We start from the raw sequence: 24,406 nt of genomic DNA on the forward strand, positions 1-24,406 counted from the left end.
TGCTCACCCCATGCGATTCCTGACTCCACCAAAATGCCTAAAATCTGGGCCGTAAGGGCATGCTTGGGGAACCCACAAGTTGCCTACAGAGGGGGTACGTATCTTGGGGGTCTGATATAATTTTCATCATCTTCAAGATTTATTTTAAAATTTAAGCTTATTTTCAAAAAAATGTTACTTTAACTTAAACTTATTTTTAAAACAGCTGATAGCTCCCCAGCTGCCATGTGGTGATTTGATGGTGACCCCAACCTGGATGGATGTTCCCACCAGCGGTGCCAGGTCTCTCTGCAGCCAGGAGGCAGGAACTGGCTACAGGCGCCGGGGTGCACAAGCTGAGATTTTCCATCTGTGCTGGTTTTGGCTGGGGTAGAGTTAATTTTATTCATAGTAGCTAGTATGGGGCTATGTTTTGGATTTGTGCTCAAAACAGTGTTGATAACACAGGATGCTTTTGTTATTGCTGAGCAGTGCTTACACAGAGTCAAAACCTTTTATGCTCCTCACACTACCCCACCAGCAAGTGGGCTGGGGGTGCACAAGAAGTTGGGAGGGGACACAGCTGGGACAGCTGACCCCAACTGACCAAAGGGATATTCCACACCATTCCTAGGACGAGAGGAAATGGGTTTAAGCTGCGCCAGGGGAGGTTTAGGTTGGAAATTAGGAAAAATTTCTGTATGGAAAGGGTGGTCAAGAATTGGAACAGGCTGCCCAGAGAGGTGGTGGAGTCACCATCCCTGGAAGTGTTCAAAAAACAGGTAGATGTGGCACTTCGGGACATGGTTTAGTCTAGTCTACCCTTGATTGGTTTAGTGTGGACTTGGTAGTGTAGGTTAATGGTTGGACTGGATGATCTTAAAGGTCTTTTCCAACCTAAACGATTCTATGATTCTATGATTCTATGTCATGCTCAGCATATAAAGCTGGGGGAAGAAGAAGGAAGAGGGGGGATGCTCGGAGTGATGGCATTTTGTCTTCCCAAGTAACCGTTACACGTGATGGAGCCCAGCTTTCCTGGAGATGGCTGAACACCTGCCTGCCAATGGAAAGGAGTGAATGAATTCCTTGTTTTGCTTTGCTTGCATGCACAGCTGTTGCTTTACTTATTAAACTGTCTTTATCTCAACCCATGAGTCTTCTCACTTTTACTCTTCTGATTCTCTCCCCCACTTCTCACTTTTACTCTTCTGATTCTCTCCCCCATCCCACCCGGGGCGGGGTGTGAGTGAGCGGCTGCACGGTGCTCAGTTGCTGGCTGGGGTTAAACCATCACACCATCTCAAGAGTAAATGCAGCAAGAATGAAACTAAGAAGCCAAACCAAAATGAAATGGTCAAGTCCATATAAAATGTCTGCTTTAGAAAAAAATCTAAAACAAATCACATGAATCTTTGTTCAGTTTACTATTTATCTGTTAAGGCATTTCCTTCCCCAGTTGCCCTTTCTGCAAAGGCAGACAGGTGCCTCTCGGACCTCTTGGCTCCCTGAAGCCACAGGAGAAACCACCTCATGCAAACCCTTTAAGTAACTTAAGAAGCTCCACTTCAAGAGCAGTTCAGGGCCACTCCAGAAACCTGCTCCTCTGAAGGCTGGCAACACTCATCTGACTTCCAGCCTGAAGAAAAAAACAGATTTTTAAAAAATATTGCTGCCTAGCTTTAGTTTGCTCTTCTTTTCCTGATGTCCTATTTGCTCTTGGCAAACAAATGACTTGGTCATACTTAACAGCTCCGAGTAAATCAGGAAATTATGTAAAGATGGGAATTTCACAGCTCCTTTGCAGATGGCGAGTCCTTTCAGTGCAGCGCGGGTGTTCGTTCCCGGCAGCTAGTGGGATCTGCTGCCACAGCCCTCGCCCGAGCCTGTGAAAGCCAGGGAGCGCCGGGCTGGCACTCAGCCGTGCTCATCCCAGGCAGCCCAGCTCCAGAGCCTGGATGCAGCCCCAGCTAGGACAGAGCCACAGGCAAAACCACAGTGCAGGTCGTATCCTTACAGCCACATTCACGCTTTCAGGGGTTATTCCCAACCTAATACCTCATTTATTTGCCAAACTAGAGGGTTTTTTGAGAATATTTGTTCTCTGAGTCAACCAAACCCCACTGAAATCAATGCTTTTCTTCTTCAACAGGCTTGGGAACCAGGTGCTCTTTTTGGTCCAAACAATTAAAAATATCCTAACCAAAAAACCTCAGCCCAAACTTGCGTCAGAGATCAGAGACTGCCTGCTAGTTATTTCCCAGTCACAGCACAAATAAGTGCCAAAATGTTCTAGCTGTGGCACAGGAAAATGTGAAGCATTCAGAGCTGCAATCTGAAGATCCCAAAGCAGATCTCTAAGTTTAAAAAGCCCTCTTATCACTCCCAAAGGTGTCTCCATTTTCCCAAATCCTCCCTCCAGGTTCCAGCATTTTGTTGTACTCTTTGTTTCCAGTAACTCGGGGCAATGAGGTCTCCAGGCTAACTCTGCAAAACATCTTCTCCCCACTTCCCAGCCTCGCCTTTCTTCTTGGTTTTGTGTTGTGAGAAACGTAAAAGCCAATGCAGGACCTTGCTCTGCCATGCCACTTCTGTTGCGGGGCACCAAGTGACTCCCATCCCACCCTGTCCTGGGCATTCGCTTCATCGGGTGCAAAGGGGCTCTCGGAAAAATCTACCTTTGAGATGTTTCATCATGCCAAGAAAGACGGTGGTGAAGGTGGTCCTGTGTCCGCTCGCCTATGGTCACTCCTCTGCAAGTAGAGCATGGGACAGGGCATTGAGGGACAAGAAAGGCATGAAGAACTTAGGCTGTTCTCCACTTAAGGTCTCTTAAGGTTCATTTCATTTAACTGTCTAAAATTTGGGCACCTGATCTCACCAAATCATCATGTGCCCCAGATGTGAGATGAGCATCTCCAGGGTGGGGAGCCAAGACCTTTGCAAGGAGTCACCCTTGGTGGGTACCATTCTCTCCATCAGTGCGGAGAGGTGCCTCCACTGCCAGCTCAGCCTGGGTACCCGACCTGCAGACACCTAAAACCAGAGGAGACAAACCCTACCCTCAGTGGCAGCAGCAGCTTAGAATCACAGAATCATAGAGTGGTTTGGGTTGGAAGGGACCTCTAAAGATCATCTAGTCCAACCCGCCCCCCCCCGCAATGAGCAGGGAGATCTTCAACTAGATCAGGTTGCTCAGAGCCCTGTCCAACCTGACCTTGAAAGTTTCCAGGGATGGGGCATCTACCACCTCTCTGGGCAACCTGTTCCCGTGTTCCACCACCCTCATTGTAAAAAATGTCTTCCTTACATCTAGTCTGAATCTACCCTCTTTTAGTTTGAAACCATCACCCCTTGTCCTATTGCTACAGGCCCTGCTAAAAAGTTTGTCCCCATCTTTCTTATAAGCCCCCTTTAAGTACTGAAAGGCTGCAATAATGTCTCCCTGGAGACTTTGCTTCTCCAGGCTGAACAAGCCCAACTCTCTCAGCCTTTCTTTATAGGAGAGGTGTTCCAGCCCTCTGCTCATTTTCTGGTCATTTTTGTGGCCCTCCTCTGGACCTGCTCCAACAGGTCCAGCTTCCCCTAGGCCACGGCAGAAGATGCCCAGCGGAGCGTCCCCACGCGCTGAGCCGTCACATCGAGCCGGCGCTGGGGCAGCTCGGGCAGGGCAGCGTGTGGCTCCCCAAGCACAGCACACCTCGTCCACAGCACGCTGCCTTATTTTAGCAGGCAGAGCAGATGGCAGTGGGAAGATAAGAAGGCAAGGCAGAATCGGAGAGCAGGCTTTTGAAATAAAGCCCCATGCTCTGCCAAGGGGGTTTGGTGCATTTTGACAGTTGTAGTCAGGATGAGCTTTGAGGCAGCTCAAGGGTTCACTGGTGGGGGACCTACAGCCACAGAGAGCAGAGACGGGGAGAAGCCTGCCCTGGTTCCCAAATACCGCTTGGCAGGGACAGCTGGCGTTGGCTCAGCACGACCTTGGTGAGGCACAAACAGAACTGAAATAATCCTCAGCAAAGGGAGGCAGAGCCCTTGCAGAGGCTTTCAGCCCTCATGAGAAGGTGCCTCAGCTCCACCGCCTCCTGCCCACGGGGCTGGGGAGAGCTGGGACCGTTCCCTTCCTTGATGCCACCGTGGATTTCTTGCATGGCTGAACCTGAACACCTCCGAGGGCTGCCGCCCAGGATCTTCCCTGCCTCAAATGCAGGGAATGCTCTGGAAGGAGAGCACCCTGTTTTTTCCTCCCCTCTGAGCCCCTGCAGAGCTGGGGACCATGACAGCAGGATGCAGGGACCGGTCTGGCAGTGGCAGTCCTGAGCTCGGCCTCCAGGCCACATTGAGAAGATGGTTTATCCCTAATCTGCCCTGCACAGCCCTGTGCCCAGTGCCAGACAGCAGCACAACCTCCTTGCACCCCAGACACCGTACCCCACCAGCCTGGCTACCAGGATGCTCAGGGAGATGGTGCCAAAGGCTTTGCAAAGCAGATGCTATCCACATGGGACCTGACAAGAGCTGTGAAGCCCAAGCCTCCTTGCTGTCCCCTTTGCCCGATTTCACATTCACCATGACCAGCAGGATAAAGCACCACGGGGCAGGGAAGGGCAGCCTGCAATAACTACAGCCGCATCCTCCCAGATCTCTGCCTCCGTCTTGCCCTCCGACACAGAAGATGTAACTCCAGCAGCCGCACCTTTAAAATTGTTTCTCTTCCAAATGTCCCGGAAAGTTGTTTAAGTTGCAAAGAACTACCTGGGGCTTTCGCATCAGGTTCTTAATTAGCTGAAATGATTTGCTTTGTTGGGCAATCGCTTCCAGGAGGTCCTAAACAGCTTTTAATATCAGCTCTAGGAACAGCTTCAGAAGGGAAAAGCATTTTTTCTGGGTGGCAAGTCAAGCACCAGGCTACACTACACCTCTGGCCCCCCCAGCCAATTTCTGCCACACAAAGAAGTTTGGCCATTTTTAACAAGACATTTCATATTCCCTTCCGCTGGTTCAGGAGGCTCTCTAGGCTGAGTTTTGGAAGCTGCTACTTCCCTTGGTGCTTGAAGTGCAGGCAGGGAGACATTTAGCTCTTGGCTCCCTGGCATCACCCTCACCAGGAATTCCAGCTCCTCGCTGCAGGCAGGCACTTGCAGGGGAATAGTGCCCACGTTTGGCTGTGACTGCACCAGAAAGAGCAGGCAACTTCAGATCACACCAGGGATACAAAACAACCTCTTACCTACCCAAAATGAGGACTTTTTGGTGCAGAGAGAAGGTGATAGCATACCCTTTAATGGGTTGCTTACTTATAATTGCTCATTTTGCATACTTCCTAGAAGATCTTACTTCTCTAGGTGCCATTTCAAGCAACATATTTAGAAACTCTTGGCAAAATACAAAATAATAAATACTTTTGGATGTCCTTTTCCAAGAGGGCAGGCACATCAGCTCCCGCTCACAGGAGCGAAGCAGTCTCCTGAGGGTAGGGCAAAGCTGTGGCTACGCTCCCTCTTTAAACTTTCATTTTGTGTCCCGTTTCTCATCCAGTTTCTTATGCCTGGCCGGGATTGCCTTTAAAACATGGAGGATTTTAAATTAAAATTCATTGGGTGGCAGAGCATCTATGCTGATGCCACTTGCAGGCAGCACCCTCCATCATTGCCCCCTGGTGCTGGAGGTGATCAGCCTGAAGCAGATGCGCAGGGGAGCATAGAATCATAGAATCATAGAATCATCTAGGTTGGAAAAGACCTTTAAGATCATCCAGTCCAACCATTAACCTACACTACCAAACCCACTCTAGACTAATCAAGGGTAGACCAGACTAAACCATATCCCGAAGTGCCACATCTACCCGGGCAGGGAAAGGTGCTGGCATTCCTTCCGTGCCCATGCTGGGGGATGGAGACGTTTCCTAGCTGAATTAGGGAGAAATGGATAATGGGGTAAAATCAAGGAACTCCAGAAAAGTTATTCTAGCAAATTACCAAGTAACTTTACAGATAATTTGGATGTGACAAAACCTTGAATCTGCTGTGTCACCAACAAACAGTTCCCGATGCACCAAACACCAAAGGAGGACGTTACCCAAAGGTACCTATATTAGCACATGATATAGCTAGCAAGCCTCACATACGGTCTTTTCAGGAGCCAAACAGGATGGCAGAAGCTGTCTCTGGGGTAGTTATTTTCTGCTCTTTGGTGCTGGTGTTTGCACAATGGGAAAATTTTTTAGAGAGAAATACATTTTATATTAGAGCAATCAATATCCTTAGAAAGCAGGCAAGCCTCCGGAGGCACAGAAGCCCTCCCCAGCCTGGCCCCTGGCACCTTCCTCCGCTTTGTGAGCTTCTCAAGGGACGTTTCCTAAAAATTCCCCATTTTCTCAGGGAATGATCAGACATTTGACGGAGCACTTTATCCCCCAGGGCTTCTAAATATTGCCTACGCAATCAGATCCTACTCCAACACACCCCAGGTTAAGGGCATTTGTTAAGGCCAGAGCAGGGGCAGGGTGAGCACACGGGAAGGAAAAGCGGCCACCTGTCCCCATCCCCGCAGAGCTACATTTTGGCCCTGGGGGAGGTGGGACGTGCCTAGGAAGCCACCGCAGGGCACCAGCAGCGCTGCTCCGCACTCAGCCCAGCTCCCAGCAGGGCCCCCCAAGCCCAGGCACGGCCACGTGCGTGCAGGATGGACAGTGCAGCCGGGGAGCACCCGACGTGCTGCACGTGAAACCCTCTTGCCTGAACACCACAGTAGAGTTGTCCTCAACATTTTGGGGGTCAGACCTTGCAGTGCCAGAAATAATGGGTAGCAAAGGCAGAGGCAAGAGGAGAAATGGGGACTTCCCCAGCCCCAAACACGGGCGCTGGCTTGCAAGTCTCTGAGCACTTCAACATGCAGCAGCCCAAGTGCTGGACAAGCCTTTCCACCCGCTCATGGGAGCAGAAACAGGATAAAAATCAAAGATGGAAAAGAGTGCAATCGTTGCAGGATCAAGCATGAGCATCTATGTTAATGCCTCAGTTTCTAATTACAATCACTTATGTTAATAACTGTACCTCCTTGCTAATCCTTCCTACATTTCTGATTATTAGAAAGGAGCTGGTTTACAGCCTTACATGCAAAATGAGACTATGGGTTTTATAAGAAATCCTGTATCAGCACCAAGGAAGCTGCAGCATAGCTTTCAGTCTGCCCAACAGAGTAGCTGCTGCTAGGCACATTTTACAGCAAAAAAAAAAGAGACACATAGGAAAATGAAGCTGTTTCAGTTTAAATGGCAGGGGCAGAGATGATGTTCTGCACTGAACACTGAAAGCTGGGAAACGAACGGGGAGTGGAAAATGCAAGGTTGTATCTTTCCTCCTTCTGCTTTGTGAATAAAACACACGTGGAGGAAGCCAGGGTCCACAAGATTGAGGAGCCCAGACACCACGATGGCAGGCGTGCAAAGGCTTTTAAGCAGATGAAGAGACAGACACCCTGCGGGGGGGTCAAAGTGCCCGTAAAGGTTTGGTACCCAACTCCTCCACACACCAGGATGTGGGTCCCCAGGAGCCATCCCAAGACTTTCCTTTGGGACAGCAGAAAATAAGTATAAATAAATAATAAAAATAAACCAGCCTCTAGGGTCTGGGGTTTTGCCAGCCAGCCCCTGCCCTGGGGTGTCATGTGGGCACCCAGCTTCTGCGAGGATCTCACACCTCCAGAAATCAAACTGTCCCTGTGAAACATTTCCCTCTCAAGTTAAGTGACAAATGTCAACCAAAAAGACATTTAATCACGTATTTCCAGTCAGTTCCTGACTCCCTATGTCTGAAAAACCATTCAAAAGGTGGCTGTGAGGTGGCCATGCGCCACACTAATAGGTCCACCACCGAGACTGAAAATCAGCCTGGATAAGAATGAAGTGTCGCTCAAAATCTCCATTCAGAGACCTGCACGGGCTCAGAGCCTTGATGTGCTTCAAAGAAAGAGCTTGCTTTCATTTTCTATTTTGCTTTTGCATTTATTTTTGCTGCAGGCTGGTACCATCTACCTTCCCCAGCTCATCAGCCCAGCAACCAGGCCGGGAGGAGGAGGAAGCAGCCAGCAACTTGGTGCAACCCCCAAGTCCATTCAGCTTTTTAGCTTTTAACATGCTGTCATCTTTTATTTTTTTAAATAAAATGGAGTGCGCTAGCTCACCCTGCTTGCTCCTTGCTGCACCCGTGTTGCCTGGCGAGAGGATCACCATCTGCTGGGCACATTGCACTGGAGCTCTGCTAAGTCCTGGGCACCATGACAGTGCAGAACCCCAGTTCCCCCAACAATATCAATTATACAAGGCTTCCTTTTCAACCAGGGAGAAAGGTTGTGTTTCACTGGAAACCAGAGTTTGCACTGCATTGCAGGGAGACTCAAGGAGAGGGATGATGGTGAGGGCTCAGCTCTTCATCCTGCACCTCCTGGCAGTACCACAACTCTGTTGGGGATCAGGCTGCATCCCTTCAGCAAAGCTCCACGGCCATTTAACTGAGAAAGAAAATGAACACCCAGCTGGCTGACTCCCGAGCATTCACTTGTAAATGCATAGATAATGCCATTTCTTTGCATAGGTTTTCTTCCTTTGCCCAGTGGTGTTTTCTCCAACACTCAATGTACTTCTCAGGAGATGGGATTATACAGTCCTCACCTCGCATGGCTTGCCCTAACACACACATAGTCAGGAAAAATAGGGCATCCCAGCACACAGCAAGGACTGAATGCTGAACTACATGGTTACTACATTATTAAACCAGGGCGAAACCTTGCAGTGCTTGAGTTGTAGATACCGTAAAACTGTCTTTCAGGTCCTGTTGGCCCCTGGAGAAGGACGGAACCTTCACTAACATGCACGTGGCTGATGAAGGCTTGGGCTTACTTCAGCAGTATGGTATCAACGTGCCTCCAGTGCCACGAGGCTGTGCTGCCCACAGGAGCTTGCCCTGCCCTTGGGCTTTACCAACAACGGTTTTGATGTGGGAAGGAGGGAGACAACACAAGAGCCTGGCCTGAGCTAGCAATGCCCACCTCCAACGCGTGCACATCCAGCTGGTAATGCCATCATTAGCATCACCGTTGGCTTCTTCCCCAGCATGCCCACACACTTCACTGTTGGCAGCCCCTCTCCGCACTCTAATTTTGTTCCATGGACCTTTACAGATGCTAAAGACCGTGGGCTACAACTGCAAAATGCCACTGGGTTCACTAGGAGAAACGATGGTGCTTTGGAAGGTGGATCAACACTGACAAAGTCAGTCCGAGATGCTCCCATCACAGCTGGAAAACCGAGCATCTCCACTGCAGCCTGGCCCTAAAGCCGCCTCCCCCTCAACCCACTCAGAAATCCAGTGTTACAAAGCCAATTAAATGCTCGATTAAGTGTCCCAACATGTTCCCAAGTAAAGTACTAACATGGCATGTTATAAACAAACAAAAAAAAAGACGAAAGCTCCAGGTTGTATAATGGCCTGCGAGCACATCAGGATAATCTGTGCCTGCTCCCAGGAGGTGGAAACAGGAGCTGAACAGCCAAATGCCCTCAGCATCTCAAACAAAAAGCTGTTTCTTGCTCTGCCCACCAACCTTCAGACTGAGACTTTGATTTATGTGGTCCCACCAGCCTCACCGTCTGCTGCTGGTACCTGCCCGGGGACTGCGCACCTCCACTGTCAGTCCCCATGGTGCTGCTCAGAGCATGCTGCTCCAAAGATCCCTTCCAACCCAACCCCATTCACAGTCTTCTTGTCTTTGTAAGAGCAGTGTCTGCCACAGGCAGATGTTCTCCGCCTTCACCAGCAGCTCCTGCTGTGGGCTGGGGAGAGGTCTCATGACACAGTAGCCCACGCACCCTGCTGAGCAGCCTGGACTCAAGGGCCAGTGCTACCGTGTCCTACTGGCCCCCAACGAGTCATCCTGCCAAGCTGAGCATCACAGACGTGATCCAAGCAACACTGCCCCTAAAGCAGAAGTGGTCTGTAATCCTACATAGCGTGTTCCGAGGCCACCAAGCAGCCCCAGCCCAGACCCCTCTGATCCCACCACCGCCTCTCCCGGGGTGATCCCACCACTCCCTCTCTCTCCTATTGCCAGATGCCAATAACTTACTGATGCTGGGTGCCAGTCCCTGCGCTGTTCTGCACAAAGGCTGATCTCGCAGAGGTTTTTCCATCTAATTGAACTTCCTTTTTCACACTGCTCCTGAGCTTCTTTAGCCACCGATTGCTCAATACAAGACACAGCAGGAGCAGGAACAAGGGTCCAGGCTCTTCCCCGTCCCGCTGAGAGCCCCCACACCTCCCCTGTAATGTCACACTCTTCCTCCCCTGCTTTCATCCAGCATCTCAGGCTCTTTGCTACATCTGGCATGCCTTTAGGAGGATGCCATGGGAACCTCTTGCTTTGCCCCCATGCCAGCTGTGTGCCTGAACAAGGTGTCCACTGAGGTCTGCATAAACTCCCTGCAAGTGGGGCTCATCTGATGAGTTAAGAGGACATCTCTCAGGCTGGTCCTGCAGCGGACTTCAGTGACACTGCCCAAGTTAGCGGAGAGGCACGGGGCTCCTCGAGGCATGGGGCTCCAGGGTTGCCCCAGCAGCACAGCTGCCAGGTCTGACTTGAAGAGCAAAGGCAGAAAATCCTGTGCTAGGACTAGATACACCTGAATTTTGTGAATGAACTGGATTTTTTCTGCTCTCCAGCATTTACTTATAAAAACCTTTCTGATATCCATAAAGCACTATGGCAGCTCTAGCTTGTCCTGCTTACTCTCTGTGCTTTTACCTTGCCTATTTTTGCTGCCTTCAACCTTTCATGCGTACAGCAGTAACTCTTTTCAAAGCTTCTCAAGGTCAAGAAAGGCTCATTAGGCCAGTTATTGATCTTCTCTCAGTCTTTCCCAAAGCGGCTCCAAACTGTGAAACCTCAGTCAGGAGACGGAAAGTTACTCAGGCCCTTCCCAGTTTAGTGAATTTTAATATTCATGGCACTTGACTCATGAGAATATCAAATCCTCTCACAGCGATAGCCCTGTATGTCTGTCTGCACGTCCCTGCTGCAAGGTCACAGTCCCCTCCATCTTCTTGAGGACAGCTCAGGCAGGTTTCTGAAGGATGAGTCTGTTCCATGAAAGTTTCAGGGACATCACTCCTCCTTAGAAGCAGATTTGCAACAGCTACCAAAATAAGTGTCTGCTGGGTAAAGCAGTCAAAGCTTAGCAGGGGACAGGAGGTGGCATGAAGACCTAACCACATTATATGAGCAAAAAGCATTTCCCTAAACCATTCCTCGGCACTTTCTAGGAAACACTATGATCAATACCACACAGATGAAGTTTCACCATCAATTACAGCAGAACTAAATCCACGCTGCTGCCTAATGGGGCAATACCAGTTGCCCTTCGCATTCCCAGCCTGAACTGCAGCAGGAACCAGCAGAGCCTCTCTTCCGTAGGCTCCCATTGCTGGCCTGGCTCAGCGGAGCCAGAGAAGCCCCCCCTGCTCCCCCAGGGCTTGCAGGCAGCACCTCATGCCCACCCACACACATTGCTACCTTCTGCAGGAGCAACGGGTGGTGGTTTGCCACTAATGGCAGCAAGCGATGCTGCTGCAATTCACTGCAAGATGTCAGGTCTTTCAGGTTTGCCCACAGCACCCACTTGGAGAATACTGGCCCATGGGTCTCGTTCACGCCGGCTGGTTGTTGGGAGCAGGCTGCCATGCCCGGGCAGCAGCTGGCACACGGGGGCTGTGGGACCGAGGCAGCACTGTAGGCAGCCACCCATCCTACACTGAGGTGGTGGCTCCAAGAGCTATCATGGCAGCTGCCTGCACTCTTACAGGCTGTCGAGAAGGACATCTATGATGAAGGTTCAGGTATCATGTCTGCCCTGGTACACACCTGACCTCCAGCACTGCGGGCTGGGCCACAGCAGCAATACTGAAACCCCAAAAGCCAAAGGGCTCCCTGTTTTAAGTCTGAATCTTTGCACTGCCTGCTCCATGGTGAGCACTCAGGCTTTATTCTTGACACACCCGCTGGCCTCCACAGCAAGACAGATCAGGAGGACACCGTGGCACTGCTGGCCCAGGCAGCTTGCTAGCCCAGGAGCACAGCAATACAACAGGCAGCAGCTCCAAGTCCTAGGGCACGGCAAATATGCTCTGGAAAACCAACCTGGCAGCGGGGAAGCATCATTCACTTCAAACACATCTTCATTTAGAAGTGAGGAAGACAGAAATCCCTTACCTTGATGAGGCACTGTCACCCCTCTGAATACATAGTTTGGTTTTATGAACCATTGGAAGTAATCTGCAGGCGCAGGCGGCGGCTTCCTCCGAAGCATTAATCAGCAGGGTTCACATATGGCTGATGTTTGTCCGTTAATAATATAATTGCATCTAAAGGAGGAAAGGAATCTGGAGGTCTGGGTTTTTTTTCTGATTGAAGAAAGGAACAGCGGTTCTTAAGATAATTTTCTAAGTGGCCAGAAGCTGAGAGCACGCTCAGCAAGGTGAAGCCCAGCATTTGCAGTAGCCCTAGAACCTCCAAAGACACAACCAGCAGAAGACAAGAGTCTGCAGCAGACAGGGAGGTAACATCTAATGGGGTTCTGCAGAAAAAACAGCAGTGGGGTCCAGAGGGCCTGCAACAGCCACAGAAACGTGTATTGCATGGGTAGGACACCCATGGACGCTGTGCATCACCCATCTGATGGGACACCACTCTTAACTCAGACTAGTCTGCCGGGTTACACATCACCACTGACCCCCAGCCCCACTTCAGCCCCTCGTGCTTGCAGGAGGAGCTAGTGGGGAGCCTGGCATTGCCCAGCCCAGCAGCAAGAGCTGCTTAATTACAGCGGGTTAAGCAGCACAGAAAACTCCTGAGTCACAGCTGTTAATTACCAATCCGTAAAGGGATTTGAGGGCTCACTCCAGCGAAGCTGACTTCATCTTGCGCTGTCATATGCAGCGCTCTCAGTTTGACTTAAGTTTATGTGACTGACCTGAATATTTATACCCCTGGGGCTGGAGTATTTTTTAAAAATCATGATTTCTACACAAAAATTCAGGAGAAACCCAGCAATTGCTGCACTCTGTGACCCGCATCTCTGGCTACCTTTTCCTCCCGCAGGAAACTCCGGGGTCTGACCTGCTGCCCAGCCTTCAGCATGGCACCTCGCTTCTCCTGTCCCCGGAAAGGGGACCCAGCCATCTCAGCATCCAGCTGAGCCCTGGGGACCCTGCCAAGCTGTCATCGCAGGACGTCCGATTTCAGGGAAAACAGCCTCAAAGGGGTGACTGACAACAGCTGCTCCCTGCTACATCAGGGACCGCAGAGTGTGTCCGTCAGTACCCTTTGGCTCTCTGAGCCCGGTAGGAATAACAGGACCTGGGTTCCTATGGTAAAACAAAGCCTGCAAACTTTAAGCGCCTGTCCCTGCTTGTCACCCATCTGCCCCATCGCTGCGCACGCGCAGGCAGGCGGCTCTTTAGGAAGGGTTTTGTACATAGAGCATCACGCAGAGGAAGGGCATGGGGCTCTCCGGGGCGGCAAGCTGCTGGATTCCCAACATGGGCACTGCCTGCGCTTCAGGAGGCAGGTTTTTCTTAAGGCACCTGTATCCTGTTTTTCCCCTGGAAGGAGGTGGCGGGGCTGCCTGGAAGCCATGCATGGCCCCAGACGCCAGACCGGGCCTGGGATTTCTGTGCCGGGACAGCACTGAGCTGGAGGCACTCTCTTAACCTGGCTAATCCTCTTTGGCTGCGAGCTACCAGCTAATTACATTCCCAGTGAGAGCATGGATCCTTGAGAAGGGGGCAGGGAGGCCTGGCACACCAGGGGTCGAACATGGGCTCGTGGCTGCTGGCTCCCACCTGCAGCGAGGGCAGGCGAGGCAGGAGCCCAACACTCCTCCCCTCTTGTTTTTTTTCCCCCTTCTATGAAATTTATGTGCCAACACTGAAGTAATTTCAGCCCAAAACCTCTCCTCAGCCCCCCTTCTCTAACCCATCCTCCTGCTGCCAGCAGCGATACCCTGTTCTGCACAAAGGCTGATCTCGCAGAGGTTTTTCCATCTAATTGAACTTCCTTTTTCACAGGCATTCCTCCCTGCAGCCAAGGACAGGAGCCGCCACGGTTGCTCCTGCAAGTAGGGCAGGCTCAGCCCCATCCTCAGCGTCAGCATCTCGAACCTGAGGTGCACAGCATCATACCCTGGGAAGCTGTTCTGCTTGGGGCCCAATTTTGCCCAGCGGGAAGTCTTGGAGCATGATGGAAAGAGAGGCCCAGGACTTTCCAGAAAGTATTCGATACGGTGATTCACAAGCTCTTTGCAAGAAAGGCATCTGAACGGGCTTGTTTGTACCTCGCTGCAGGTACAAGGGGAGCAGCAGAAGGGAACGTGTCCCACAGAGGACCCACGCAACTGCTGCTCCTGCATCTTGTTGACTTGTGATATCACATCCAGGATAATGCATATATAATGCATATAATAAGGAATGTAACAGCATTCACTGGTGAGACCAGATAGGGAGATGCAACAGCACACCCAATATAACACAAGCGTTATAAAAAGGATGCTTTTTGTAACACGTGGGGAAAGCAAGAAAACAAATGCAATTTCAGGATGCGGGTGCTGAGTGGCAGGTACCATAAATCAGTAAGAGGACCCTCCTGAGAGTAAGGCACCCATTGGGAGGCACCGCCTGGCACCCAGGGATCAGCAGCATTCTTCAACAAAACTTGTCACAGCTCCTGTTTCAGGCTGGTTAATTAGGCAAAGGGGCATCCTGCCATGCTTATTTAGTAACACAACATGCATAGTTCATTTGTTCCTTAATACAAAATCCCTGGAGTCAATTGGGGTCAGTCAGGGTTACCAGGAGAGCATAGTGCAGCAGAGGGCAATCACACTCCAGGCCAGCTCTTGCTGGATCACTTGCTCCCTTAGACTCTGCTGTAAAGAGGCATCATTTCTTAAATCCCCAGTGAAACAACCCAGCACTTGGTCTTCCTGCAACTTTCCTGCCTTCATGTCACCAGGCTGAGGCTGTAGGGAATCTGGGAGAGCCCCAGAGTGCCAGCTCTGACTTGGTGGGAACAGCTGATGGTGCTGTTCCCAGGAGCTGGCTCCTGGAGGAGGTGTGATGAAGTGGGAGGAAGCTCCAGGCACCTGTACTTCTGGTAATTCACATAAACAACTTATTTAAAGCTGGGTAACATGTATCATGGCAAGCAAGCAAGAGAAGTGGAAGTCAGGCACACTTTTGGGCTTCCTCTCTCTGCTGGTCATCCACAGCCTCCAGAGCCATGGGCCACCACAGCCCACACGCCTCCCCTGGGATATGCTGCCAAAATGCCATGCTTGTACCTGAACTTTTCAACTGTCCTAGGCCCCCAGTCCTCACCATCATCTCCTGACCATGCCCAGAAACTCTGAGACCCAGGGCCAAAGGAAAGCCAGCCCTGCTGGTGGATCTCATGGGAGCTCTGGGCTTGGAGGCACCACCCAGCTGCTCACAGGTGGGATGCTCTTGGAGCAACCTTCAGCGGACCAGACTGCATGAGCACTCAGCCCACAGCAGTGCAAAGACAGCGAGGGAAGTGCAAGTCACCCTTTTCCGTTGGTGGCTCAGCACCTACGCAACTCAGATGGCGAGTCCACAGAAAAAAAAGCAATTTTAGTATTTTCTTCTTTTGCTAGGTTTGAGTGTGCTCAGCTGAATGAAGCGCTGGGGAGGAGGCAGCTCCTTGGATACCTCCCTAGGCGGCTGCAGAGGGTGGGAGGGGACGACAGGGACATGGAGCCTCTGACTCCATCTTTAGATCAGGAGTGGGATGGGGATGAAAATACCATGGGTAAATAATAGCGCACCTTTCCAGGGAAATCAGAAGTTTTAGGGAGCTGCAGATAGGGACAAAAGCCTTCCCTGCTTTCTGCATTTTGCTCTCAATTTTCTTCTCCCCATTTCATAACGGCGATTGTCAGACAGCAACACCTCCCACAACCCCCTGCTGCTGAGAGCTGCCCAGAGGTTTGACCGGTTGCCCCTCCTGATTTTGACCGTGTGTCCAACTAGTTGGGACCTGTTGTGTCCTCCAGCAGAAACACACACAGATGTGCAGCCGGAGGTCTGCTTCCAGCAGCATGCAACATCCTAACAGTCTCACCTCCATCAGCAGCCTCGCACATCTCATGAGGTCTCTCTACGCATGCAGTTCCCCTTCCCAAAGACCTGCTCTGGCCACACGCTCCCTGCAAGATCCACCTCAGCCACTTGCAGGGACTACTCCTCAACAGCCATGATGAATTTGGAGGTGAGAGCATGCTGAAGCACTAGGGTTAGTGCATGTTTGGATGCCCTTCACCCTCAGCATTATGCGTGATGCTATCAAGGAGGTGGGGTCCCCCCAGGGAAGTGGTGCTGCCAGCATGCCCTCTGGCTCCCATCGTACTACTGGGGTCATCCAGCCCCTCAACAAGTGCCAGTCGCAGTTCAGGCAATGTTTCCCACTGAGCTGCAACAGCCCACACAGATATGGGGAGAGCAGCCTCCCTCAGCACAAGTCCGTTAGTGCCTCTCTGTCAGTGGAGATGACCTAGTTAGTGAAAATACTTGTCCTGTATGAGGATGCAAACATTATTTATGTTTTTTTCCCCTCCCAAGATGGTTACACAGTTTTGCTATGAAACTAAAATCACATGCAGCCCACCTCCAACACTGTGACAAAGCCCTGACTGCTTGCAGTGATGATACAACTTTACTTGCAGAAAATGGATTCTTTTAGCACTGTTTTGCTGCAGAACTCCACCCTTCCTCCAAAAACCAGGCCACTGTGGCCCATGCCCTCTCTCCCTCCCTATGACTCATGCCATTTGAAGCTGGGGATGAAGACCTTGCCCAGGCTCCAGCAGTATATACAGAGGGTGCTTCCTGTCTCACCCACAGCTCGTGCTCCTCTGCACATACCCAACCTCAGCTCTACTCTCCTCATTAGTTCGCATGCAGCTTCCAAGGGCAGCTAACAGTCAAGGTCCTAATTCATAAAGCAATTAATGGATCAAGCCTTGCTACTTCAAAGAGCGAGTTCTGGTATTTGTCTGAATCTTGGTGCTCCGGACAAGCTCATGTGGGCTGCGGGCAAAAAAAGGATCAGACCACAGAGCAATTTTCTCAGAAGATCAAGCAAACCTAAAGCCTGACTGCATTAACAGATCTTGCAATGTTTTCGTTTTCACAGAAAGTGTTAAGAACATTCACAGCTCAAGTGTTGCATTTATTCCACAACTCTTAAAAAAAAAAAAAAAAAATCCCATAAACCAACCCATCTATTCCGAGCTGGATAACAGGTCTGTGTAAAGGGAAGCAAAACCCAAGACACCACAAAGTGCAGGTGGGACCTTGCTGTGGGTCTTCACTCTATGTGAAGGCACGTGGATATTGCAGTGATGAGCAGCAGCAAGAAACCCCAAGATAGACATACGTGCAATGGTGAGTTTGCTGAGGGTGTCTGAAGGCTTTTACTCAAGAGCTGAGGGAGCCAAGACAGAGTCCAGCCTTCAAAATCTGATCTTTAATCCCAGGTGTCAGCTAGTGACCCTGGAGACAAGCACTGGGGAGAGGTCACCTTTCCATGGTACCTGCAGAGAGCACCATGTTATTGGGTACAACCCAACCCAAAATTAATTCTCTAATTAATTAATTAATAGGCAAGTGCCAAGGGGAGCACCTTAAAGCCATTTCGTCAACCTGTGAGCTTTCTGAAGCCTGGAAACACATCACTGCCCAAGGGCATGCCAACACAGGGCTTCAGCCCTACCCAAGGGACTACACAATGCTTGGACATCTTCTCTTCTCGCCCAAGCCCTCAGGGTAGAAAGCAAGCAGTGGCAGAAGCAACAGGCAGAGCATTTCAGTCAAAACCAGCATTATGTACAAGGAGGCGGCCATCTGACGGGTTTACGCCTCCACACGCATGCTGAGCACCGCACTGGGAGAACGGCTCTCCTCCACTGCAAACGTGACCGTGAACAGCAGCAGCTTCAGGAAGAGGAGAAAATTACTGGGTGTAATTGAAACTGCAGGGAGGAGCTAGGGACATAAAATGTAATTATCCACCATGAAACGGAGCCAAGATTAGCAATCCTACTTCTGGTCATTTAAAGTTCCCATTAACTTTTCCATGTGCTGATGATACCGGTTTTGCGTCTTACTGGCTGTGAGATGCAGCACTTCCAAAAGAAAGCCCTGGGTGCCCTCTCATAATGGTCTCAAATTGCCTGTAGAGGAGGAAGTGAGGGTCTAGACTTTAACTGAGGTCTTCTCCAAGGGTCTGGAAAATCTCCTTCCCCAGCTAGCAAGGGGGGAGGAGGGAGTAGGAGGATGCTCCAGCTGAGCCCCAATTGCACCACTCACCTCTCCAGGTGTTGGTGGCTAGAGTTGGCTAAGGTGCCTTTTTGGTGCTTGGCAAGATGATCTGGGTGGTCATCACAACAATTCAGAGACCTCCTAGACTATAGTGGGCAAGACTGGGTGGACCTCGGACCACCTCCACCTCCTTCTCCCCTTGCACTACATCTCAGCAGGCTGCATGATCCCCAACCGATTCATATCCAAACGGCACCATGGACGTCTCCGCATCCATCCTCCGCTCAGCCCACTCCCCTGCCCTGTCCTCAGGCACAACTGCGCAGGGCCCTTGCCATCTGGAGAGGGCAGCAAACTCCGATGGGACTTCGCATGCCCTCAGCTGATTCGAAATTCTCCCGCTGAGGTCCTGCCACCTTCCCGCCCTGTACCATTTTCCTTGCACCCTCACCATCTGAGGATGCAGGAGCTGCAGGACATCCTTCACCAGCCTCCTCCCAAGCCTGTCCAAGGCATCCATCCACAGCACAAGGAGGAAGATGCTTGTTGGTGACTCTGGCACCTGCATGACCTGTTTCTATTTCCTCACCCTGTCCACTGACTCCCTGGACACCTTTGGGGAGCCATGGGCACTGCTGGGGGTGCCCTGATAAATGGCCACCCCTTGCTCTGCTCCTCACGTGAAACCAGCATGAAATCAGTGTACACATATGAAATCCATGTCTTTGTCAAGAGGTGGAGGACCATGGCCTCCAACCCTGGGGCTTCCGGGAGTGACCTGGCTTTGGCAGCTTCTTAAAGGCTTTTTTAAACCTTTGAAGGAAAACACACCTTCTTTTCTCCATTTTAAGCGAGGAGAGAGCACCTAACCTCAGGTTGGAAGGCGCCCGCCCCCGCCAGCCCCCTTACCTCCACCAGGTGAGGTGTGGGGTTGAAGCCACACATGTTGCAGACCTGCTGCTGGCAGGTTGTGCAGGTGTTGTAGTTGGGGGGCTCGCCGGAGCCCACGTTGATCTCTGCTTTGCAGAGGGGGCACGACACCCTTGCTTTCAGCACTTCCTTTGGCTTGACACCCTGCTCCAGCTTGCCTGGCTTCGCGGCCGGTGTGGCACCAGCCCGGCCCTGCGCCCCCAGGGCTTTGGGACCAGCTTCTTTGCTGGCATCGCTGAAGACAATTTTTGGAGGCACTTTGCCAGGAGACGGCTGGCTTGGAGGGGGCGCCTCTGGCTGGACAGACATGAGCGTGCTCGCCTGGGTCAGGAGGGACGCCCCGAAGCCAAAGAGCTTCCCTGTGAGCCCCTCCTGGGGCTGCTCTTGTGCTCCAGCCCCAGGAGCCAGGGCAGCAGGCTTTGCCCCCGCGTCTCCCATTGTCTTTCTCTGCTCAGAGGCTGAAGGCTTGGCTTGCTGATGCTGCGGGGAGGACCTGGCTGCCTCTTGAGGTTTTGGCTGGCCTTGGCCATGTGCTTCCCTCTGCGGTGTCGTGGGGTGAGGTTTGGGCGGCTCTGACGGCAGGGCACGGGCAGCCAGTGGGGACTTATCCGCGCCTGGGGGTGGCGGGTGTTTGGCTGGGGAGTGGGAGGGGGATGGCAGAGGAGAGTGCAGCTGCTGCTGGCTTTTGGAGCGAGGAGCAGTGGTCATGTCCATCCCCAGCGCCCGCTGCATCTGGCAGTTCAAGCACAACCATTCCTTCACCTGCAAGACAAGGAGACAACACGGGCAGTGAGCGGCAGGCAGGCTACAGCCACCCGCAGGCAGCCCCAGCGCACTCTTAGGTTCCCCTAAACAAACCCTGTGTAGCTATAGGAACAAGGCATCAACCCCTGAAAAACATTTTGGGTACCATGTTCTTCACAAAAGTATCTCACAGTCACGGCGAACAGACCCCATCTGTCACAGGTACCCATGGCACAACACACCGGTGCAAAAGCAAGCTTTAATTAGTGTTGGTTTGCTTCCAAGGCCTCTGCTGTAAAGCTCCTGCTAGCCACAAGGCTCTGCCTGCAGGCAGCGCATTTTGTGCCTCTCCCGGGGAGAGGGGCCCTTCCGAGGGCTCCCAGCCCCACCACCTCCCTAAAGCCCGTTTTTTTCCCTCCCACTTGGCAACCAGAGCTAGCATGGAAAACAGCCAGGGCTCCTCAGACAGGAGCAGAGGGCTGGCAGGAGGTCCAGCGCAGCTCTACAAAGGGATGCTACTATAATGCACATGTACAATTGCAATGCTCCCCAGTGCCGGCACGCTGCCCGCTGCTGCTGGGTACCTCCTGGGGGAAAAGCTGCCGTGACATTCACAGTGCTTCCCCAGGGCCAGCAGAGATGGCTTTTCTGGAATCAGTGTGGGGGTTGTGATATCCCACCCAAAAATTTGGTGCTGCAGCCCATAAGGGACAGCAGGGACTGGGCTCTCATTGTGTGAGGCACCTGTGCTGCTGGGCAGGCAAAATGCCAACTGGGGAGTAAACAGTTAATTTTCACTCTCACTACAATGAACTTTTGGATGCAAATGAAAAATACAATGCTCCCTGGCTAAGTGGTGATAAATGAAAGACTTCCCCCCTTGAGAGACGTTCCCTGTGACACGCTAATGTCTGAATTAAGTTAATTAAAGAGGCTGTATGAAAGCTGTGAGCCTTCCCATATGAGGAATCCCCAGGATGCTCAGCGGCTCTGCAAATATTAATATATAGCACAGTCAGCAGCACAACCTGGCCTGCCTGCAAAAGTTTTCTCTGAGACAAGGAACTAAGGTGGCAAAAAGGACCAGAGCATTTCCAAAAAGTGGAGCAGCATCCAGGATAAGTGAACCCAGAGCCCGGCATGGGCTGCTGCACACGCAGCACCCAACAGCTCCCAGCCCCTGCGCTCTCCCGGGGCTGCGTGTCCCATGGGCCAGCATGCATCACATAAGATGCAGATTTTCCTTCCTTTCATTGCAGGAGCCGTCTCCTCATTCCAGTGTTATGGATCGCCTCTACGGCTGGCTTAATCCCTGCTGCAGAGACATTAACTGCCCCATCGCCTCCCCCAGCCCGTGTCTCCAGGTCTGCCTGGCCTTTTGGTCCTGCGGTTGGAGGCACAGGTGCTGCACAACTGATTCATAACCTGGCCACAGGGTTTTTCCCCCTACACTCCAACCACAGGCACATTTTAACCTTTTCCTGCTCACAGGAGCTCCTGCAGAAGATGCAGTTGGGTGTTTCGGCAGGTCCTGCGATGGGACAGGACAGCAAGTCCCTAAGAGGGGAGGCAGATGTGCCCTGAACAACTCCTTATAGGTTCCCTCCCCAGGAGGGCTCTCATAAAGCCCAGCCTTCTAATAATAAACTTTTTAAAATAGAGGAAATTCAGATCAATGAGGAAAGATGGATTAAAATTAAAGGGGGGTGCACCTCCACCTGCTCATTATGCCCCTTCCACTCTCTGCCCAGCACCTGGTTGGCTCGCTGGGTTGCAGAGAGCTCTGCAATTGCCTCTTAATCTCCAGCAAAGCTCTTTCCGTCACCTTACAAGCCTGGTTGCACGTCAGCTCTGTGCTCTTCTCAGCCTTCACTGTGCTTGCTGAGCTCCCACGCCACTATCCCCACCAGCCTCTGCTCGAGTATTTCACTCGGAGCCAAGTGAAAAGCAGCCTCAATTTTTCCCCAGCAATTTTGCATTACATCGTCATTTCTCCAAGCCGTTCCAAATGAGCCACATTATATTTAGTTCCTGAAAATATTGCTTTAGTTTTTATAATTTCTTATGGTCTTGCTGTCTCTCTTCTGACATACAGAATTCCCCGTGTTATTTTTTGCTTTCACATCCCCTGGAATTTCTTCCCACTATTCTATTTCAGGAGAGCATCTCCCAGAATCCCATCAGCTTTGCCCGCTGTCCCCATCAGCTCCAATTAAAGGAGAACCAATCCTTTCTGTTCAGGTCCTCTCTTGCTGCAAAGTTCCCAGTATCCAAGAAATGCAAATCTTCCCTCTCCACGTAGTCTCCTTACTTGCACTTTAACACCCTCCAGCAAGGTGGAAATTGGGGGAAGAGATCTTCCCAGACCCGCCATCGGGGCTGTTTGCATCTAGATTTTAAGGGACCATGACTGCAAGGTACGTGGCAAAGGACACGCCCCACATTCCTGGTTTTGTATAGTCTGTATTTATTGTAGCCTGGCACAAGATTAAGCTTATTTTCTGGAATAGGAAAAATACTTTGCCACTCTCCTGCATTAACTTCCAAACAATCAAACAAAATATTGAGGGAATTAAATTGATTGCCCTCGACTGTCTGCCAGCTTTAACAAGAAGCAAGCGCTGCTGGTGAATACTGAACAGCTCACAGCTCCGGCTTTGCTGGTTCACCCCCTCCCCACGCCACGCACAGTGCCTGCTTTGCCCCTGGCCAAGGGTTGTGCAAGAAAACTGCTCCCTGGGCACTGGGAGGTACCATCCCCAGGTCCCACAGCCATGCAAGCGGCTTATGGCTCATGGACAAGCCCACCAGGATCTTCCTGAGCTCAGGGGCTGGGGAGCAACGTAATCATTGAAGCTTTCTCACTTTCCACAATAAACCTGGCTTATGCAACCGAGACAGAAAAAAGCCAGGGGGCTTTCAGATGGGATAGAAACCATCAAATTGCTCTCGGTGACTTGGTGAACAACTGCTGAGGAACATCTGTCCTGAGGAGCAGGAGAAAGCTGCAGGGAATACAGTGGGGCAGCATGCTGCCAGAGCAAGCATTTGAAAGGTAAATTTAGTTGGGATTATCACAAATTGCCTGACCTGCCTCTACGGATGCAACCGATGACACAAAGTGTGGATTACACAGATCAAAGATGACTTAAAGGATCCTGGAGGGAAGACAGTAAAGAGGAAGGGCCAAGTCATCTTGCCAAAGATCCTTCCCCCAGGAAAGAGAAAGGAGGATGGAAAAGCCTGTGTGTAAATCTTTACTAATCCAGCCCCTGAAAGTTTTTGATTTGGTGGAGAACTGGGAAAATAAGACACAGAAATACATGAAACGGCGGACTACTCCATTGGCTTGCATCGCTGTCCTCTAAACGCTCCTCGTCTTGCCTGCAGACTCATCATGCAGAGGGAAGATGCTCAGAAAACAGTACAGAAATAGGGGCAAGAAAAGAATAATTTATCCTATTGCTTCTTCATCACTGCTAACAGTCTGGGTAATGAGCAAAACAAAATGTCTATCAGTGAGAAGAGGAAAACACCAAAATTATTGAAAACTCCAGTTCCAGCTCACCTTGTGGGAATGCTGAAGTCACCGTTATACCATAAAATAAGGGGACGTAAAGCTTGCTCTCTTGAATACCCCTGAGACCAGCTGCTTAGAGCATGCTAATCTCCTTCACCCCAGGAAATCTGACTGGGGGAAATACTTAAAAATACAAAGAAAATGGGGATGTAGATAACAGCTCCGAAACCAAACTGATGCCTCAATGAAGAGTGAATGAGGCCAGCTAAAAGTGAAGGCAGCTGCTGTGCAGAACGAAGGGCACTATTAGAAATATAAAATCAGTAGCTATCAGAGCCCAGCACACCAATGTCAACTGAGAAGCTGTGAACTGCTTAAACCATATGAAAACAAAGGAGCTTTGGGAATAAGTCTCTTGAGAAGCAGTAGAAAAGTTTGATCGAGGGCATTAGGGACAAAGGCCATCCTAGAAAGGACTGAGGTCCATCACTGGGTGGAGATGGTAAAGCTGTTAATGAGACTGATATGGCAGAAGTGCTGTAATTACTGTCGTCAGACATTTGGGAAGAAGCAGGATAACACTCATTGTGAGGATGAAGCATTTCCAACTTATTAGCAATCGAGAAGACCATTCAACAACATCTACCAGCACCAGAAAATACTTAAATTTGGCAGATCTGAATAATTTTCCATCCAAGAGATCCAAGAGAGCTGCTGCATGCTGATGTTCATTTTTAAGAGGAAATTTTAGAAGACTGGAAGAGTCTTCTGCTTGAATATCCAAGAAGGCAAAGGTATGGCTTGAAGGGGACAGCTAGTCAGATATCTGTCCAAGACGGAAAGA

At 50.9% G+C, this 24,406-nt stretch overlaps 1 protein-coding gene across 1 annotated transcript in view; it reads right to left on the bottom strand.

The window, feature by feature from the left end:
• The window catches only part of BSN (bassoon presynaptic cytomatrix protein), a 95,776-nt gene that overhangs the window by 24,389 nt on the left and 46,981 nt on the right, over positions 1-24,406 (bottom strand). The window contains exon 3 of the mRNA XM_075714188.1: positions 19,278-20,060. Within this exon, the coding sequence (XP_075570303.1) occupies positions 19,278-20,060 (783 nt within the window). The remainder of the gene's footprint in view (positions 1-19,277; positions 20,061-24,406) is intronic.

This window comes from Pelecanus crispus, chromosome 7, assembly GCF_030463565.1.
Source record: "Pelecanus crispus isolate bPelCri1 chromosome 7, bPelCri1.pri, whole genome shotgun sequence".
Taxonomy (NCBI): domain Eukaryota; kingdom Metazoa; phylum Chordata; class Aves; order Pelecaniformes; family Pelecanidae; genus Pelecanus; species Pelecanus crispus.